Genomic DNA, 21,842 nt, shown 5'->3' on the forward strand with positions numbered 1-21,842 from the left:
ATAATAGAAGGAGATAAGCAGATTGCAGACTGTCTCAATGATTACATCTGTTCTGTTTTCACTAAAGATTGTGAAGATACAATGTCTACATTAAGGGATGCAACGCAAAATAGAAACAAGCTTAACAGTAATCTTTTTACAGAGGATGAGGTTTTGTTAGCATTATCAAAAATAAATGTTACAAAGGCAGTGGGTCCTGATAATATTCATCCAAGGGTTTTAAAAGAACTTCGATCAGTGCTAACTGTCCCATTAACTGATCTGTTTAATCAGTCACTATTAACAGGAGCTGTCCCAGATGATTGGAGAATAGCAAATGTAATACCCCTTCATAAAAAGGGCAGTAGAGAAGAATCTGGCAACTACAGGCCAGTTAGTTTAACTTCAGTAGTAGGGAAATTAATGGAAAGCCTCTTAAAAGAAAGAATTATGACTTACATAAAGACAAACAATTTAGAGGACCAAAATCAGCATGGTTTTACTTCAGGGAGATCATGTCAGACTAATCTAATTGACTTCTTTGATTATGTAACAAAAGTATTAGACAAGGGAGGAGCAGTTGATGTAGCATATCTAGATTTCAGCAAAGCATTTGACACCGTCCCACACAATAAACTTATTCACAAACTATATCTCCTTGGTCTAGATTCAAAAATTGTGAACTGGGTGGAATGCTGGCTTAAGGACAGAAAACAAAGTGTCTTAGTAAATGGAGTTCATTCAGCAGAGGGGGCTGTTACTAGTGGTGTTCCTCAGGGGTCAGTTCTGGGGCCTGTTTTGTTTAACATATTTATCTGCGATATCAGCAAAGGGCTACAGGGGAAAGTATGTCTCTTTGCAGATGATACAAAAATTTGCAACAGAGTGGATGTTCCAGGGGGGGTAGACAAAATGAGAAGTGATATACAACAATTGGAGGATTGGACAAATGACTGGGGTCTAAAGTTTAACACAGCAAAGTGTAAAATAATGCATTTAGGGAAGAAAAATCCAAACGTTAATTACAGACTCAATGACACTTTACTGACTGTTACAGACGAGGAACAGGACTTGGGAATTATTATTTCAGATGATTTAAAACTTAGTAAACAATGTAGTAATGCAGCGAGTAAGGCTAGCAGAATGCTTGGATGTATTGGTAGAGGTATTTGCAGCAGAAATAGTAAGGTTCTTATGCCACTTTATAGATCATTAGTTAGGCCTCATCTTGAGTATTGTGTGCAGTTCTGGAGACCATATCTTCAGAAGGATATTAACAAACTTGAATCTGTGCAAAGGAGGGCTACCAAAATGGTACATGGTCTAAAAAATAAAACTTACCAGGATAGGCTCAATGACCTAAATATGTATAGCTTAGAGGAGAGAAGGGAAAGAGGTGATATGATAGCAACTTTCAAGTACATTAAAGGGTTTAGTAAAACTGAGGCTGTGGGTATTTTACATAAAATGGAAAATTCAAGAACAAGGGGTCATGAGCTCAAGCTAAAGGGTAGTAGATTCAGGAGTAATTTGAGGAAGCATTTCTTTACAGAAAGAGTGATTGATTTATGGAATAAACTTCCTCAAGAGGTAGTAGCAACAAACACTGTGGGGGACTTTAAAAATGCATGGGACAAGCATAGGGCTATCCTACGAACTAGATAAGTTTATACTGTTAGGTAAGGTCGGGCAGACTTGCTGGGCCTATGGCTCTTATCTGCCGTCAATATCTATGTTTCTATGTTTCTATGTTTCATTCCAAGTGGTTACAGAGTTACACTATGTTGCATATTTTGTTTCCTTTTCTGAGAACACACGGAGGAACGCAGAGGAGCGGGGATACTTATCCAAAAGAACAAACATATCCTTACATATGAACTTTTATTTTATGGTTCACTTTTTTATTTGTAATATTTGATTATCACATTTATTTCACTTATTTTTTCATTGTGATATTTGGTATATTTATTGTATTAAATTACAATTACACCTAACACTATACTATAATTAAAATAATTTCCTAAATTAACTACAATTAACTATTATTAAATTAAATAAAGTACGAAAAAAACAACAGCACTAAATTACAGAAAATAATAAAATAATTACAAGAATTTTAAACTAATTACACCTAATCTAATCCCCCTAATAAAATAAAAAAGCCCCCCAAAATAAAAAAAAAGTCCCTTCCCTATACTAAATTACAAATAGCCCTTAAAAGGGCTTTTTGCTGGGCATTGCCCCAAAGTAATCACCTCTTTTACCTGTAAAAAAAAAATATAATACCCCCCCAACATTACAACCCACCAGCCACACACCCAACCCTACTCTAAAACCCACCCAATCCCCCCCTTAATAAAACCTTACACTACCCCCTTGAAGATCACCCTACCTTGAGACGTCTTCACCCAACCGGGCAGAAGTGGTCCTCCAGAGGGGCAGAAGTCTTCACCCGATCCGGGCAGAAGAGGACCTCCAGACGGGCAGAAGTCTTCATCCAGGCGGCATCTTCTATCTTCATCCATCCGACGAGGAGCGGCTCCATCTTGAAGACATCCGACGAGGAGCATCCATCCAGACCGACGACTACCAGACAAATGATGGTTCCTTTAAATGACGTCATCCAAGATGGCGTCCCTTGAATTCCGATTGGCTGATAGGATTCTATCAGCCAATCAGAATTAAGGTAGGAAAAATCCTATTGGCTGATGCAATCAGCCAATCAGATTGAAGTTCAATCCGATTGGATGATCCAATCAGCCAATCGTATTGAACTTGCATTCTATTGGCTGTTCCGATCAGCCACAGCCAATAGAATGTGAGTTCAATACGATTGGCTGATTGGATCAGCCAATCGGATTGAACTTCAATCTGATTGGCTGATTGCATCACCCAATCAGATTTTTTCTACCTTAATTCCGATAGGGTAGGGGTTTTTTTATTTTGGGGGGCTTTTTTATTTTATTAGGGGGATTAGATTAGATGTAATTAGTTTAAAATTCTTGTAATTATTTTATTATTTTTTCGTACTTTAGTTTATTTAATTTAATTGTAGTTAGTTTAGGTAATTAATTTAATTATAGTGTAGTGTTAGGTGTAATTGTAACTTAGGTTAGGGTTTATTTTACAGGTAAATTTGTACTTATTTTATCTTGGTAGTTATTAAATAGTTAATAACTATTTAATAACTATTCTACCTAATTAAAATAAATTCAAAGTTGCCTGTAAAAAAAAAAAAATACTAAGGCCTAGATTTAGAGTTTGGCGGTAGCCGTCAAAACCAGCGTTAGAGGCTCCTAACGCTGGTTTTGGGCTACCGCCAGTATTTGGAGTCAGTCAGGAAAGGGTCTAACGCTCACTTTCCAGATGCGACTTTTCCATACCGCAGATCCCCCTACGCCATTTGCGTATCCTATCTTTTCAATGGGATCTTTCTAAAGCCGGTATTTAGAGTCTTGGCTGAAGTGAGCGTTAGAAATCTAACGACAAAACCCAGGAGTTAAGAGCGTTTTGGGCTAACGCCGGCTCATAAAGCTCTTAACTACTGTACACTAACACCCATAAACCACCTATGTATCCCTAAACCGAGGCCCCCCCACATCGCCGCCACTCGATTAAATTTTTTTAACCCCTAATCTGCCGACCGCCACCTACGTTATACTTATGTACCCCTAATCTGCTGCCCCTAACACCGCCGACCCCTATATTATATTTATTAACCCCTAATCTGCCCCCCACAACGTCGCCGCCAGCTACCTAAAATAATTAACCCCTAATCTGCCGACCGCAAAGCGCCGCCACCTACGTTATCCTTATGTACCCCTAATCTGCTGCCCCTAACACCGCCGACCCCTATATTATATTTATTAACCCCTAATCTGCCCCCCACAACGTCGCCGCCAGCTACCTACAATAATTAACCCCTAATCTGCCGACCGCAAAGCGCCGCCACCTACGTTATCCTTATGTACCCCTAATCTGCTGCCCCTAACACCGCCGACCCCTATATTATATTTATTAACCCCTAATCTGCCCCTAACAACGTCGCCGCCAGCTACCTACAATAATTAACCCCTAATCTGCCGACCGCACCTCACCGCTACTATAATAAATGTATTAACCCCTAAAGCTAAGTCTAACCCTAACACTAACACCCCCCTAAGTTAAACATAATTTAAATCTAACGAAATAAATGAACTATTATTAAATAAATTATTCCTATTTTAAACTAAATACTTACCTGTAAAATAAACCCTAATATAACAGCCAATAGAATGCGAGCTCAATCTGATTGGCTGATCCAATCAGCCAATCGGATTGAACTTGAATCTGATTGGCTGATTGCATCACCCAATCAGATTTTTCCTACCTTAATTCCGATTGGCTGATAGAATCCTATCAGCCAATCGGAATTCGAGGGACGCCATCTTGGATGACGTCCCTTAAAGGAACCTTCATTCTTCAGTTGGACGTCGGAAGAAGAGGATGGATCCGCGTCGGAGGTCTTCAAGATGGAGCCGTTCGTCATCGGATGAAGATAGAAGATGCCGCTTGGATCAAGATGGTTGCCGGTCCGGATCTCCCCTTCTTCCCGGATAGGATGAAGACTTTGGAGCCTCTTCTGGACCTCTTCAGCCGCCGCTTGATAGAAGACTTCAGCTGGATTATGGATCGCCAGCCCCCGCTTGGGCTTGGATGAAGATTTCGGAGGCTTGGATCAAGACTTCGGAGGACGGATCGGTGAACCTGGCATGGTGAAGATAAGGTAGGAAGATCTTCAGGGGCTTAGTGTTAGGTTTATTTAAGGGGGGTTTGGGTTAGATTAGGGGTATGTGGGTGGTGGGTTGTAATGTTGGGGGGGGGGTATTGTATGTTTTTTTTTACAGGCAAAAGAGCTGAATTATTTGGGGCATGCCCCGCAAATGGCCCTTTTCAGGGCTGGTAAGGTAAAAGAGCTTTGAACTTTTTTAATTTAGAATAGGGTAGGGCATTTTTTTATTTTGGGGGTCTTTGTTATTTTATTAGGGGGCTTAGAATAGGTGTAATTAGTTTAAAATTGTTGTAATATTTTTCTAATGTTTGTACATATTTTTTTATTTTTTGTAACTTAGTTCTTTTTTATTTTTTGTACTTTAGTTAGTTTATTTAATTGTAGTTATTTGTAGGTATTTGTATTTAATTTATTTATTGATAGTGTAGTGTTAGGTTTAATTGTAACTTAGGTTAGGATTTATTTTACAGGTAATTTTGTTATTATTTTAACTATTTTAGCTATTAAATAGTTATTAACTATTTAATAGCTATTGTACCTGGTTAAAATAAATACAAAGTTGCCTGTAAAATAAATATTAATCCTAAAATAGCTACAATATAATTATAATTTATATTGTAGCTATATTAGGGTTTATTTTACAGGTAAGTATTTAGCTTTAAATTGGAATAATTTATTTAATAAGAGTTAATTTATTTCGTTAGATTTAAATTATATTTAATTTAGGGGGGTGTTAGTGTTAGGGTTAGACTTAGCTTTAGGGGTTAATACATTTATTATAGTAGCGGCGAGCTCCGGTCGGCAGATTAGGGGTTAATAATTGAAGTTAGGTGTCGGCGATGTTAGGGAGGGCAGATTAGGGGTTAATAATATTTCTTATAGGGTTATTGAGGCGGGAGTGAGGCGGATTAGGGGTTAATAACTTTATTATAGTAGCGGTGAGATGCGGTCGGCAGATTAGGGGTTAATTATTGTAGGTAGCTGGCGGCGACGTTGTGGGGGACAGATTAGGGGTTAATAAATATAATATAGGGGTCGGCGGTGTTAGGGGCAGCAGATTAGGGGTACATAGGGATAATGTAGGTTGCGGCGGTGTACGGAGCGGCAGATTAGGGGTTAATAATAAAATGCAGGGGTCAACGATAGCGGCGGCGGCAGAATAGGGGTTAATAAGTGTAAGGTTAGGGGTGTTTAGACTCGGGGTACATGTTAGGGTGTTAGGTGCAGACTTAGGAAGTGTTTCCCCATAGGAAACAATGGGGCTGCGTTAGGAGCTGAACGCTGCTTTTTTGCAGGTGTTAGGTTTTTTTTCAGCTCAAACTGCCCCATTGTTTCCTATGGGGGAATCGTGCACGAGCACGTTTTTGAAGCTGGCCGTGTCCGTAAGCACCGCTGTTATCGAGAGTTGCAGTTGCGGTAAATATGCTATACGCTCCTTTTTTGGAGCCTAACGCAGCCCTTCTGTGAACTCTAAATACCAGCGGTATTTAAAAGGTGCGGCCAGAAAAAAGCACGCGTAGCTAACGCACCCCTTTGGCCGCAAAACTCTAAATCTAGGCGTAAGTTAGCTACAATGTAACTATTAGTTATATTGTAGCTATCTTAGGCCTAGATTTGGAGTTCGGCGGTAGCCGTCAAAACCAGCGTTAGAGGCTCCTAACGCTGGTTTTGGGCGCCCGCTGGTATTTGGAGTCAGTGATTAAAGGGTCTAACGCTCACTTTTCAGCCGCGATTTTTCCATACCGCAGATCCCCCTACGCCATTTGCGTAGCCTATCTTTTCAATGGGATCTTTCTAACGCCGGTATTTAGAGTCGTTTCCGAAGTGAGCGTTAGAGCTCTAACGACAAGATTCCAGCCGCCTGAAAATAGCAGGAGTTAAGAGCTTTCTGGCTAACGCCGGTTCATAAAGCTCTTAACTACTGTACCCTAAAGTACACTAACACCCATAAACTACCTATGTACCCCTAAACCGAGGTCCCCCCACACCGCCGCCACTCGATTAAAATTTTTAACCCCTAATCTGCCGACCGCCACCTACGTTATATTTATGTACCCCTAATCTGCTGCCCCTAACCCCGCCGACCCCTGTATTACATTTATTAACCCCTAACTTGCCCCCCACAACGTCGCCGCCAGCTACTTAAAATAATTAAACCCTAATCTTCCGACCGCAAATCGCCGCCACCTACGTTATCCCTATGTACCCCTAATCTGCTGCCCCTAACATCGCCGACCCCTATATTATATTTATTAACCCCTAATCTGCCCCCCTCAACGTCGCCGACACCTGCCTACACTTATTAACCCCTAATCTGGCTGTTCCGATCAGCCAATAGAATGCGAGCTCAATCTGATTGGCTGATTGGATCGGCCAATCGGATTGAACTAGATTCTGATTGGCTGATTCCATCAGCCAATCAGAAAATTCCTACCTTAATTCCGATTGGCTGATAGAATCCTACCTTAATTCCGATTGGCTGATAGAGTCCCTTAAAGGAACAGTCATTCGTCGTTCAGTCGTCGGTCCGGATGGATGTTCCGCGCTGGATGTCTTCAGGATCCTGCCGCTTCGCTCCGGATGGAAGAAGATCGAAGATGCCGCTTGGAGAAGATGTTTGCCGGTCCGGATGTCCTCTTCTTGCCGGATAGGAGGAAGACTTTGGAGCCTCTTCTGGACCGGATTATGGATCGCCAACCCCCGCTTGGGTTGGATGAAGATGTTGGAGCCAGGACGGATCGGTGAACCTGGTATGGTGAAGACAAGGTAGGAAGATCTTCAGGGGCTTAGTGTTAGGTTTCTTTAAGGGGGTTTGGGTTAGATTAGGGGTATGTGGGTGGTGGGTTGTAATGTTGGGGGGGGGGTATTGTATGTTTTTTTTTACAGGCAAAAGAGCTGAAATTCTTGGGGCATGCCCCGCAAAGGGCCCTGTTCAGGGCTGGTAAGGTAAAAGAGCTTGTAACTTTTTTAATTTAGAATAGGGTAGGGAATTTTTTATTTTGGGGGGCTTTGTTATTTTATTAGGGGGCTTAGAGTAGGTGTAATTAGTTTAAAATTGTTGTAATATTTTTCTTATGTTTGTAAATATTTTTTTATTTTCTGTAACTTAGTTCTTTTTTATTTTTTGTACTTTAGCTAGTTTATTTAATTGTATTTATTTGTAGGAATTGTGTTTAATTAATTTATTGATAGTGTAGTGTTAGGTTAATTGTAGGTAATTGTAGGTAGTTTATTTAATTATTTTATTGATAGGGTAGTGTTAGGTTTAATTATAACTTAGGTTAGGATTTATTTTACAGGTAAATTTGTTATTATTTTAACTAGGTAACTATTAAATAGTTCTTAACTATTTAATAGCTATTGTACCTGGTTAAAATAATTACAAAGTTGCCTGTAAAATAAATATTAATCCTAAAATAGCTATAATATAATTATAATTTATATTGTAGCTATATTAGGATTTATTTTACAGGTAAGTATTTAGCTTTAAATAGGAATAATTTATTTAAAAAGAGTTAATTTATTTCGTTAGATTTAAATTATATTTAACTTAGGGGGGTGTTAGTGTTAGGGTTAGACTTAGCTTTAGGGGTTAATCCATTTATTAGAATAGCGGTGAGCTCCGATCGGAAGATTAGGGGTTAATAATTGAAGTTAGGTGTCGGCGATGTTAGGGAGGGCAGATTAGGGGTTAATACTATTTATGATAGGGTTAGTGAGGCGGATTAGGGGTTAATAACTTTATTATAGTAGCGCTCAGGTCCGCTCGGCAGATTAGGGGTTAATAAGTGTAGGCAGGTGTCGGCGACGTTGTGGGGGGCAGGTTAGGGGTTAATAAATATAATATAGGGGTCGGCGGTGTTAGGGCAGCAGATTAGGGGTACATAGGGATAACGTAGGTGGCGGCGGTTTACGGAGCGGCAGATTAGGGGTTTAAAAAAATATGCAGGGGTCAGCGATAGCGGGGGCGGCAGATTAGGGGTTAATAAGTGTAAGGTTAGGGGTGTTTAGACTCGGGGTACATGTTAGGGTGTTAGGTGCAGACGTAGGAAGTGTTTCCCCATAGGAAACAATGGGGCTGCGTTAGGAGCTGAACGCTGCTTTTTTGCAGGTGTTAGGTTTTTTTTCAGCTCAAACAGCCCCATTGTTTCCTATGGGGGAATCGTGCATGAGCACGTTTTTGAGGCCGGCCGCGTCCGTAAGCAACTCTGGTATCGAGAGTTGCATTTGCGGTAAAAATGCTCTACGCTCCTTTTTTGGAGCCTAACGCAGCATTTGTTTGAACTCTCGATACCAGAGTTAATTTTATGGTGCGGCCAGAAAAAAGCCCGCGGAGCGTTAGCAGCCCTTTTACCGCCGAACTCCAAATCTAGGCCTCAGGGTTTATTTTACAGGTACGTATTTAGTTTTAAATAGGAATAATTCATTTAATTGTAGTAATTTTATTTAGATTATTTTAAATTATATTTAAGTTAGGGGGGGTAGGGTTAGACTTAGGTTTAGGGGTTAAAGGGACACTGTACACAAAAAATTTATTTCGTGATTCAGATTGAGCATGAAATTTTACGCAAATTTCGAATTTACTCCTATTATCAAATTCTCTTCATTCTCTTGGTATCTTTATTTGAAATGCAAGAATGTAAGTTTAGATGCCGGCCCATTTTTGGTGAACAACCTGGGTTGTCCTTGCTGAATGGTGGATAAATTCATCCACCAATAAAAAAGTGCTGTCCAGAGTACTGAAACCAAAAAAAAGCTTAGATGCCTTCTTTTTCAAATAATGATAGCAAGAGAACGAAGAAAAAATGATAATAGGAGTAAATTAGAAAGTTGCTTAAAATTGCATGCTCTTCCTGAATTACAAAAGAAAAAATTTGGGTTCAGTGTCCCTTTAATATATTTATTATAGTGGCGGCAACGTTGGGGGTGGCAGATTAGGTGTTAATAAGTGTAGGTAGGTGGCGGTGACATTGGGGGTGGCAGAGTAGGGGTTAATAAATAAAATGTAGGGTTCGGCGATGTTGGGGGCAGCAGATATGGGGTTCATAAGTATAATGTAGGTGGCGGCGGTGTCCAGAGCGGCAGATTAAGGGTTAATAATATAATGCAGGTGTCGGTGATGTCGGGGGCGGCAGATTAAGGGTTAATAAGTGTAAGATTAGGGGTGTTTAGACTCGGGGTTCATGTTAGGGTGTTAGGTGTAGACATCAATTTACTTTCCCCATAGGAATCAATGGGGCTGCGTTAGGAGCTGAACGCTGCTTTTTTGCAGGTGTTAGGTTTTTTTCAGCAGATTCTGCCCCATTGATTCCTATGGGGAAATCGTGGACAAGCACATTTAGCCAGCTCACCGCTACCGTAAGCAGCGCTGGTATTACAGTGAGATGTGGAGCAAAATTTTGCTCTCCGCTCACTTTTTAGAGACTAACGCAGGGTTGAAATAAACTCGTAATACCAGTGTTGTCTGTAGGTGAGCGGTGAGCTGAAACTGCTCATTAGCTCCGCACCCCTGTTACCACAAAACTTGTAATCTCGCTATTAGTGTTTGTTATTTTTGGTAACTTAGTTGTTTTTGTAACTTTGTAATTTTTTAGTGTAGAATTAAATTATTTGAGTAGGGTTAGGTGTTTAAATATATAATATAGTTATTTTAATTTGTAGTTTTATGTAAATATAATGTAAGGGCTGATGCCCTCTCTCGACAGTTTTCGCCTCTGTCCAAGGAGGAGTCTGTACCTACTCCTGTTATACCTCCTGACCATATTTTGGCTACCATACGTACTAATTTGACTTCTCCCTTGGGGGAGGAGATCCTGGCTGCACAAACCAATGCACCTCCTGAGAAACCTAGTAGTAAGTGTTTTGTTCTTGAGAATCTTCTAACTAAACTTTTGCACACTTACCACTATCCTAAAGCCGCAGGTCACCCAGGCAAGAACCAAATGATTTGGTCTGTCACTCAACAATTCTGGTAGCCAGGTTGTCTCCAGATTTTGGCGTTCCTTTTGTGCTCAAATGGGGATCCAGCTTTCCTTCTCTTCGGCATATCACCCTCCATCCAATGTGGCTGCGGAACAGTCTAATCAAGCTCTGGAACAGTTCCTCCGTTGCTATGTCTCAGATCACCACAATAATTGGTCTGAACTGTTACCTTGGGCAGAGTTTGCTCGTAATAGTGCTATTAATGCTTCCTCCAAGTTATCCCCGTTCATGGTGAATTACGGGTTTCAACCATCCTTGTTGCCCGATTCATTCATGTCTCAGGGTATTCCGGCTTTGGAGGAGCATCTCCGGCAACTCTGTTCCACGTGAGTGCAGATTCAGGATTGCCTTCATCATTCTATGCAGCACCAAAAGTTCCAGGCTGATCGTAGGCGTCTGCCCGCACTTTCCTACCAGGTTGATGAGAGAGTTTGGCTGTCCTCCCGCAACTTGAACCTTTGTGTGCCTTCCAATAAATTGGCTCCCTATTATCTTGGTCCTTTTCGAATACGCCGATGGGTTAATCCTGTGGCCTACGCTCTTGACCTTTCTCCTGCTATGCGCATCTCCAATGTTTTTCATGTCTCCCTCTTGAAACCATTGGTTTGTAATCGGTTTACCACTGTGTTGCCTCGTCCCCGTCCTATCTTTGTTGACAACCATGAGGAGTATGAGGTCAGCAGCATTATTGACTCTCGTATGTCCAGGGGCTGTGTACAGTATTTGGTTCACTGGAGAGGCTACGGTCCGGAGGAGCGTTCTTGGGTTCCCTCCTCTGATGTTCATGCTCCCGCCCTCCTCCGTGCCTTCCATGCCCGTTTCCCCAATAAGCCTTTTGTCCTCCCGCTGGGGAGGGGTCATTGAGGGGAGGGTACTATCAGGGTTTTTTCCCTGTTTTGTTTGCCATGTGCTGCTGGCAGCCATTTTACTCATGTCTCTTGCTGACTATGGTGCATTGTGGGGGATGCTGCTCATTTCCTGCACTTCCTTTTATGTCCAGACTGGTGTGCATCATCTGTGTGAGACAGGATGCAGTCTCAGAATTGTGATGTCATCACTTGTTATTTAAAGGGCCTCTGTTCAGTATGCTTTGCCTTTGCGTTGTCTCAGACCTGTTTGTGAGAGTTCCTGTGTATTACCTGGCTGCCTGAAGTCTTTCCTAGTTCCTGATCCCTGACTTGTTCCTGACTCTGCTGTTTTCCTTCTTCCTGATTCCGGCTCGTCTGACTTTTGCTTTGGCTCCTGACTCGGCTCGTCTGACTACCAGCTCTGGTTTTGACTCCTGGCTTGTTATTTGACTTGTGGACTTTTTTATTATTTTTTGCTATTAATAAAGGTGTGATTATTTTTGCACTTCTCGTCTCAATGAATTCTCCTTTAAATGACGTCATCCAAGATGGCGTCCCTTAGATTCCGATTGGCTGATATATTTCTATTAGCCAATCAGAATTAAGGTTGAAAAAATCCTATTGGCTGTTGCAATCAGCCAATAGGATTGAGCTTGCATTCTATTGACTGTTCCAATCAGCCAATAGAATGCAAGCTCAATCCTAGTAACTGATTGGATCAGCCAATATGATTGAAGCTCAATCCTATTGGCTGATTGCAACAGCCAATAGGATTTTTTCAACCTTAATTCTGATTGGCTGATAGAAATCTATCAGCCAATCGGAATCTAAGGGACGCCATCTTGGATGACGTCATTTAAAGGAGAATTCATTGTTCAAGAAGACGTCGATTGAAGAGGATGCTCCGCACCAAATGTTTTGAAGATGGACCTTCTCAGCGCCGGATGGATGAAGATGGAAGATGCCGTCTGAATGAAGACATCTGCCCGGTTGGATGAAGACTTATGCCCTGTTGGATGAAGACTTCTGCCGCTTCGTTGAGGACTTCTGCCGGCTTCGTTGAGGATGGATGTCGGGTCTTCAAAAACTGTAAGTGGATCTTCGGGGGTTAGTGTTAGGCTTTTTTAAGGGTTTATTGGGTGGGTTTTATTTTTAGATTAGGGTTTTGGGCGGAAAAAGAGCTAAATGCCCTTTTAAGGGCAATGCCCATCCAAATGCCCTTTTCAGGGCAATGGGGAGCTTAGGTTTTTTTAGTTAGGATTTTATTTGGGGGGTTGGTTGTGTGGGTTTTACTGTTGGGGGGTTGTTTGTATTTTTTTACAGATAAAAGAGCTGATTTCTTTTGGGCAATGCTCCGCAAAAGGCCCTTTTAAGGGCTTTTGGTAGTTTAGTTTAGGCTAGGGGGGTTTTATTTTTTTTTGGGGGGGGGGCTTTTTTATAGGGCTATTAGATTAGGTGTAATTAGTTTAAATATCTCATAATTTCTTTTTTTATTTTGTGTAATTTAGTGTTTGTTGATTTAATTGATTTAATTGTATTGTAAGGTTAGGTGTTAGTGTAAGACAGGTTAGGTTTCATTTTACAAATAAATTTGTATTTATTTTAGCTAGGTAGTTAGTAAATAGTTAATAACTATTTAGTAACTATTCTACCTAGATAAAATAAATACAAACTTAACTGTAAAATAAAAATAAAACCCAAGATAGATACAATGTAACTATTAGTTATATTGTAGCTAGCTTAGGATTTATTTTACAGGTAAGTATTTAGTTTTAAATAGGAATTATTTAGTTATTAATTGTAGGTTTTATTTAGATTTATTTTAATTACATAAAAGTTAGTGGGTGTTAGGATTAGGGTTAGACTTAGGGGTTAATATATTTAGTATAGTGGCAGCGACTTTGGGGGCGGCAGATTAGGGGTTAATAAGTGTAGGTAGGTTGCAGCGCCATTGGGGGTGGGAGATTAGGGGTTAATAACATTATGTAGGTGTCAGCGATGTTGGGGGCAGCAGATTAGGGGTTAATAAGTATAAAGTAGGTGTTGGCGATGTCGGGGGTGGCAGATTTGGGGTTAATAAGTGTAAGATTAGGGTTGTTTAGACTCGGGTTTGTTAGGGTGTTAGGTGTAAACATACATTTTCTTTCCCCATAGAAATCAATGGGGGTGTGTTACGGAATCAATGGGGCTGCGTTACAGAGCTTTACACTTGTTTTTTGGAGGTGTTAGACTTTTTTTTTCAGCCGGCTCTCCCCATTGATGTCTATGGGAAAATCGTGCACGAGCACGTAAAACCAGCTCACCGCTGCTTTCAGCAGTGTTGGTATTGGAGTGCGGTATGGAGCTCAATTTTGCTTTACGCTCACTTCTTGCCTGCTAACGCCGGGTTTTTGTAAACCTGTAATACCAGCGCTGTAGGGAAGTGATCGGTGACAATAACGTGCAAGTTATTACCGCACCCCTCGTAACGCCAAACTCGTAATCTAGCCGTAATTATCGAAAATAAAAAAAATAATTTCTATTCTAAAACTCACCCCAAAATAAAAAAACACCCCAAAATAAAAAAAATCCTAATCTATAATAAACTACCAATAGCCCTTAAAGGGGCCTTTTGTAGGGCATTGCCCTAAAGTTAACAGATCTTTTGCAAAAAAAGAAAAACAAACCCCCACCCCCCAAACCCACAAAATAAAAAAAAAACCTAACTAAAAAATACCTAATCTACCCATTACCCAGAAAAGGGCATTTGTATGGGCATTGCCCTTTAAAGGGCATTCAGCTCTTTTACTGCCCTTAAAAGGGCTTTCAGCTCTTTTTTGGCCCACTAAAATAAAAAAATAATAAAAAACACCCAAAAAACTAACACTAACCCCAAAATCAGTTCTCACAGTTGCTGAAGTCCGGTATGTATGTGAAATCTCATATAAACGTTACAATATTCACCCATTGCTGCTGTTAATCATTAAATTATCCAGCCCTTCCCATAGGTGATGTACAGTGTTAAATAACTGCTTGAGACTACAACAAGGTAGCAGTGGCGTATTTAGGTTTTGTGCTGCCCTAGGCACTCAAAATTCTGTTTCCCCCCCCCATTCCCCCCACCCAAAGGTTTTATGCCTTTTTTGTCCATAATGAGGATTTTTTTATGGCATTTCCAAAATAAATGTTCACAGGCACATCTATCTATTGTAGTAATAGATAAAAACCTTAAACACAGAGTTCTTGAAACAATAGTTTGCCAAACACAATGCTAAGTGCTGAAAGCCAACAGAACAAAACAGTGGCGTCACTAGAGGGGTGTGGGCCGCACCCGGGTGACACCCTCCAGGGGGTGGCACCACCAAAAAAAATTCCACCAAAATTAAATTCAAAGAAATACAATGTAGAGATGCATAGAATTTTTTATTAGAGGGGCCAGCATTAGTGGGGCTGGGGAAAATTGTAGACACTTAATTTTTTTGCCCCTTGAGCCAGCAGTGCAATTTCCACATATAGTTTTCCCGGCTGCTTTTGCTTGTTTGTACTTTGCTCCTCCCCTGCCCAATTTCACTATGGATGTCGTGGGCATGCTGTGGGGCTTGTGAAGTTGCGCTGCTAGCCTAAACCTGCCTGCCTATCTGTGCTCACTGCTCAGTGACGTGTGGAGCAGTGGAATCACTCACTGCTGTGCTGTCTCTCTAAACAGAAACTAGGAAATCATGAGGGGGATGCCTGGCACCTGACTGCATGACTGTCTGACACTGTCTCTTAAGTGAAGGAGCCATGTATGATGCCCACCAGACCGGTACGGTTACGGTACACTAAGTGCACACTGAAGAGGTAGGAGGGGAGGGAGGGCGGGTGGGTGTCTGGGGATGGGTAGAGTGCAGAGGTGTCAGGGTTTTTTCCCTATTTTGTTTGCCATGTGCTGCTGTCAGCCATTTAACTCACCTATCTTGCTGACTCTGGTGCATACTGTGTGATGCTGCTCATTTCCTGCACTTCCTTTTATGGCCAGAGTGGTGTACATCATCCGTGTGAGACAGGATGCAGTCTCAGAATTGTGATGTCATCACTTATTATTTAAAGGGCCTCTGTTCAGTATGCTTTGCCCTTGCGTTGTCTCAGACCTGTTTGTGAGAGCTCCTGTGTATTACCTGGCTGTCTGACGTTCCTACTATTTCCTGATCCCTGGCTTGTTCCTGACTCTGCTGTTATCCTTGTTCCTGATTCCGGCTCGTCTGACTACTCGCTTTGGCTCCTGACTCGGCTCATCTGACTACCAGCTCTGGTTTTGATTCCTGGCTTGGTATTTGACTTGTGGACTTTTTATTATTTGTTACTGTTAATAAAGGTGTGATTATTTTTGCACTTCTCGTCTGTCTGATTCCTGGACCCTGACAAGAGGTGATTGGCCATAAGAAGCGGTAGGTACGTGGCCCGGGGCTGTGCACTGACAGACTTGGAACAGAGTCAGAGAGCAGAATTTTCATAGTTTGCACCTAAACCTTTTCTTTAGTGATTTATTTTAGAGTGCTCTGTTTATCTTTCATTTGATGCTCTGCTGAGCCAGGGAGCAGCTCTAGGCATGAGTTTTATAATTAATGCAGTGCAGTTTACATATTTTGTATGTGTGTGTGTGTGTGTGTGTCTGAGTTTTTGTGTGTATGTGTGTGTGTGTGTATGTGTGTCTGTGTTTTTGTGTGTGTGTGTGTGTGTCTGAGTGTTTTTGTGTGTGTGTGTCTGAGTGTTTTTGTGTGTATGTGTGTCTGTGTTTTTGTGTGTCTGAGTGTTTTTGTGTGTGTGTGAGTTTTTGTGTGTGTGTGTCTAAGTATTTGTGTGTGTGCCTGAGTGTTTTTGTGTGTGTGTTTTTGAGTGTGTTTCCGAGTGTTTGTGTGTGCATCTGAGTGTGTTTTTAAGTGTGTTTGAGAGCAGAATTTTCATATTTTGCGCGCCTAAACCTTTTTGTTAGTGATTTATTTTAGAGTGCTCTGTTTATCTTTCATTTGATGCTCTGCTGAGCCAGGGAGCAGCTCTAGGCATGAGCTTTATAATTAATGCAGTGCAGATGACATATTTTGTATGTGTGTGTGTGTGTGTGTGTCTGAGTTTTTGTGGGTGGGTGTTTTTGTGTGTGCACCTGAGTGTTTCTGTGTGTGTGTCTGAGTGTTTTGTGTGTGTAACTGTAAGCTACTTACAAATATAGCCACAAAAAAATGCTGCCCCCCCAAAAAAAACTGCTGTGAGGCTTTGCTTACCTGACTATTCTAATATTCTTGTATAATAAAAAATTACAGAAGGCCAGGTAGTCCCTAAACAGCAGCAGATACTTTTTAGTACAACAATGTATTCACACCCTTTTCCCCTTCTCCGAGTTTGACCATAATATTGGTGAAGAGTCACTGGGTCATATTCACTTAGTCCTTACTCTCTAGCCCTTGCTCAGAGTAAGTGCTGATTCCCAGGGTCTGCATAAGGTCCAGAACAATCATTGAATCTTCAGAATGATTTAGAGTTCCTCTTCATATATTTATTTTGTTATTTCTTTCCCCAGGTCATGAGTTCTCCAGATGAAGTGCCACTTCCGTCCTACTCACATACTCGGGAGCGACTAGTTCGGGCTGTTCATCCTCACATTATCTGTTCTCTAACATGTGGGGGGCGAGAATGTCGCTATGAGGGTCCTGAAGGCTGGAGCGCGGAGCAGCAGGCGATCAAAGGACTATATTCATCTTGGTGAGGAGACCACATGTATAGTGTTCATATTCAAACAATACTGATGTGTTGCTCATGCAGGAGAATCAGGTTGTGTTTTATCTAGTTTTTTGTGTGCCCACAGCTTTGTGAGTCAGAGGTCATGGAGTCACATATCTCAGATTAAACCACAGAGAGTCCACAGTTATTGAATGTTCTTTGGTCAGTATATTTATAAATGTAAGGTTACCTTGTTTTGCTGAATTCACTTGTGCAGAAGATATCTTGCAAACCAAGGACAAGCTGAAGTCTGTAGCTGTGTAGGTATACAGGAACAAGGTGTCAGTGCCAGAGGATGGTGCAGAAAGGTAGTCAGGTAAGCAGGAGACAAGCTAAGGTCAGGAGCCAGGTGTCATTGCCAAAGAAGAATGCAGGAGGGTAGTCAGACAGGATGCAAACTGGAGTCAGGAGCCAGGTGTCAGTGCCAGAGTTGAGTGCAGGAGAGTAGTAAGGCAGGAGACAAGCTGAGGTCAGGAGCCAGGTGTCAGTGCCAGAGGAGAGTGCAGGAGAGTAGTCAAGCAGGAGGCAAGCTGGGGTCAGGAACCAGGTGTCAGTGCCAGATAAGAGTGCAGGAGTTTAGTCAGACATGATGTAAGCCAGAGGCCAGGTGTCAGTGCTAGAGGAGATTGCATAAGTGTAGTCAGGCAGGAGGCAAGCTAGAGTCAGGAGCCAGGTGTCGATTGCTGACAAGAGTGCAGGAGAGTAGTCAGGCAGGAGCGAAGCTGGGGTCAGAAGCCAGGTGTCAGTGGCAGAGGAGAGTAGTCAAGCAGGAGGCAAGCTGGGGTCAGGAGCCAGGTGTCAGTTCCAGAGGAGAGTAGTCAAGCAGGAGGCAAGCTGGGGTCAGGTGCCAGGTGTCAGTTGTAGAGGAGAGTGCAGGAGAGTAGTCAGGCAGGAGGCAAGCTGGGGTCAGGAGCCAGGTGTTAGTGGCAGAGGAGAGTAGTCAAGCAGGAGGCAAGCTGGGGTCAGGAGCCAGGTGTCAGTTGCAGAGGAGAGTGCAGGAGAGTAGTCAAGCAGGAGGCAAGCTGGGGTCAGAAACCAGGTGTCAGTGCCAAAGGAGAGTGCAGGAATGAAGTCAGGCAGTATGAAAGCTGGGACAGGAGCCAGGTGTCAGTGCCAGAGGAGAGTACAGGAGTTTAGTCAGACATGATGTAAGCCAGAGGCCAGGTGTCAGTGCTAGAGGAGAGTGCAGAAGTCTAGTCAGGCAGGAGGCAAGCTGGGGTCAGGAACCAGGTGTCAGTTGCAGAGGAGAGTGCAGGAGAGTTGTAAGGCAGGAGGCAAGCTGTGGTCAGGAGCCAGGTGTCAGTTGCAGAGGAGAGTGCAGGAGAGTTGTCAGGCAGGAGGCAAGCTGGGGTCAGGAGCCAGGTTAGTGGCAGAGGAGAGTAGTCAAGCAGGAGGCAAGCTGGGGTCAGGAAGGGATATGGGATGTACTGGCGCTCGTAGCCTAGGGATTAGTGAGTAATAAGATATGGTAATATTTAGAGAATGGATATACCAAATATAGTAGTAGGATAAATCAGTAATAAAATATAACCCTATTTAGAGTCATCGGGTGATATGAAATACTCAGGCTATAATTAACTATATTACGCCTAGATTACGAGTTTTGTCGGTAAAGACCTGCGGTGCTAACAAGCCTTTTTTTTTCCAGCGCACCCTTAAGACATCGCTGGTATTACGAGTTGTCTGAATGGCTGCGTTAGCCTCAGAAAAGTGAGCATTGAGCCAAATTTAGCTCCACTTCAACTCTCAATACCAGCGTTGCCTACGGTAGCAGTAAGCTGGAAAAACGTGCTTGTGCACGATTTCCCCATAGGAAACAATGGGGCTGAGCTGGCTGAAAAAAAAAAAGCAGCGTTCAGCTCCAAACGCAGCCCCATTGTTTCCTATGGGGAAACACTTTCGCCTAGATTTAGAGTTCTGCGTTAGCCGTCCAAACCAGCGTCCTAACGCTGGTTTTGGCCTACTGCTGGTATTTAGAGTCTTGTAGGTAAAGGTCTAACGCTCACTTTCCAGCCGCGACTTTTACATACCGCAGATCCCCTTACGTCAATTGCGTATCCTATCTTTTCAATGGGATCTTTCTAACGCCGGTATTTAGAGTCTTGGCTGAAGTGAGCGTTAGAAATCTAACGACAAAACTCCAGCCGCAGAAAAAAGTCAGTAGTTAAGAGCTTTCTGGGCTAACGCCGGTTCATAAAGCTCTTAACTACTGTGCTCTAAAGTACACTAACACCCATAAACTACCTATGTACCCCTAAACCGAGGTCCCCCCACATCGCCGCCACTCTAATAAAATTTTTTAACCCCTAATCTGCCGACCGCACACCGCCGCCACATACATTATCCCTATGTACCCCTAATCTGCTGCCCCTAACATCGCCGACCCCTACATAATATTTATTACCCCCTAATCTGCCCCCCCCCAACGTCACCACTACCTACCTACACTTCTTAACCCCTAATCTGCCGACCGGACCTGGCCGCCACTATAATAAATGTATTAACCCCTAAACCACCTCACTCCCGCCTCAAAAACCCTATAATAAATAGTATTAAACCCTAATCTGCACTCCCTAACATCGCCGACACCTAACTTCAAGTATTAACCCCTAATCTGCCGACCGGACCTTGCCGCTACTCTAATAAATGTATTAACCCCTAAAGCTAAGTCTAACCCTAACACCCCCCTAAGTTAAATATAATTTTTATCTTACGAAATAAATTAACTCTTATTAAATAAATTAATCCTATTTAAAGCTAAATACTTACCTGTAAAATAAACCCTAAGATAGCTACAATATAAATAATAATTATATTGTAGCTATTTTAGGATTAATATTTATTTTACAGGCAACTTTGTATTTATTTTAACCAGGTACAATAGCTATTAAATAGTTAATAACTATTTAATAGTTACCTAGTTAAAATAATTACAAAATTACCTGTAAAATAAATCCTAACCTAAGTTACAATTAAACCTAACACTACACTATCAATAAATTAATTAACTAAAGTATCTACAATTATCTACAATTAAATCAACTAAACTAAATTACAAAAAAAACAAAACACTAAATTACAAAAAATAAAAAAAATTACAAGAATTTTAAGCTAATTACACCTACTCTAAGCCCCCTAAAAAAATAACAAAGCCCCCCAAAATAAAAAAAAGGCCCTACCCTATTCTAAAATAAAAATTTAACAGCTCTTTTACCTTACCAGCCCTTAAAAAGGCCTTTTGCCGGGCATGCCCCAAAGAAAACAGCTCTTTTGCATTTAAATAAACATACAATACCCCCCTCCAACATTACAGTTTAGTTAATTTATTGATAGTGTAGTGTTAGGTTTAATTGTAACTTAGGATTTATTTTACAGGTAATTTTGTAATTATTTTAACTAGGTAGCTATTAAATAGTTATTAACTATTTAATAGCTATTGTACCCAGTTAAAATAAATACAAAGTTGCCTGTAAAATAAATATAAATCCTAAAATAGCTACAATATAATTATTCGTTATATTGTAGCTATATTAGGGTTTATTTTACAGGTAAGTATTTAGCTTTAAATAGGATTAATTTATTTAATAAGATTTAATTTATTTCGTAAAATAAAAATTATATTTAACTTAGGGGGGTGTTAGGGTTAGGGTTAGACTTAGCTTTTGGGGTTATTACATTTATTAGAGTAGTGGCGAGGTCCGGTCGGCAGATTAGGGGTTAATACTTGAAGTTAGGTGTCGGCGATGTTAGGGAGGGCAGATTAGGGGTTAATAAAATTTATTATAGGGTTTTTGAGGCGGGAGTGAGGCAGTTTAGGGGTTAATACATTTATTATAGTGGCGGCAAGGTCCGGTCGGCAGATTAGGGGTTAAGAAGTGTAGGTAAGATAGCGGCGACGTTGGGGGGGGCAGATTAGGGGTTAATAAATATAATATAGGGGTCGGCGGTGTTAGGGGCAGCAGATTAGGGGTTCATAGGGATAATGTAGGTTGTGGCGGTGTCCGGAGCGGCAGATTAGGGGTTAATAATATAATGCAGGGGTTAGCGATAGTGGGGGCGGCAGATTAGGGGTTAATAAGTGTAAGGTTAGGGGTGTTTAGACTCGGGGTACATGTTAGGGTGTTAGGTGCAGGCATAGGAAGTGTTTCCCCATAGGAAACAATGGAGCTGCGTTAGGAGCTGAACGCTGCTTTATTGCACAAGCACGTTTTTGAAGCTGGCCGCGTCCGTAAGCAACGCTGGTATTGAGGGTTGAAGTGGCGGTAAATATGCCTGTACGCTCCCTTTTTTGAGCCTAACGCAGCCCTTCAGAGAACTCTCAATACCAGCGTTGTTTAAAAGGTGCGGGGGAAAAAAGACACGCGTAGCTAACGCACCCCTTCTAACGCAAAACTCTAAATCTAGGCGTTACTAAGTCTACACCTAACACCCTAACATGAACCCCGAGTCTAAACACCCCTGTCGCCGCCAACTACCTACAATTATTAACCCCTAATCTGCCGACCGGACATCGCCGCCACTATAATAAA

The 21,842-nt window shown here is 41.7% G+C and overlaps 1 protein-coding gene across 1 annotated transcript in view; it reads left to right on the plus strand.

The window, feature by feature from the left end:
• The window catches only part of LOC128662501 (protein tyrosine phosphatase domain-containing protein 1-like), a 292,909-nt gene that overhangs the window by 20,453 nt on the left and 250,614 nt on the right, over positions 1-21,842 (plus strand). The window contains exon 2 of the mRNA XM_053716280.1: positions 17,114-17,295. Coding sequence (XP_053572255.1) covers positions 17,114-17,295 — 182 coding nt within the window. The remainder of the gene's footprint in view (positions 1-17,113; positions 17,296-21,842) is intronic.

This window comes from Bombina bombina, chromosome 6, assembly GCF_027579735.1.
Source record: "Bombina bombina isolate aBomBom1 chromosome 6, aBomBom1.pri, whole genome shotgun sequence".
Classification (NCBI taxonomy): domain Eukaryota; kingdom Metazoa; phylum Chordata; class Amphibia; order Anura; family Bombinatoridae; genus Bombina; species Bombina bombina.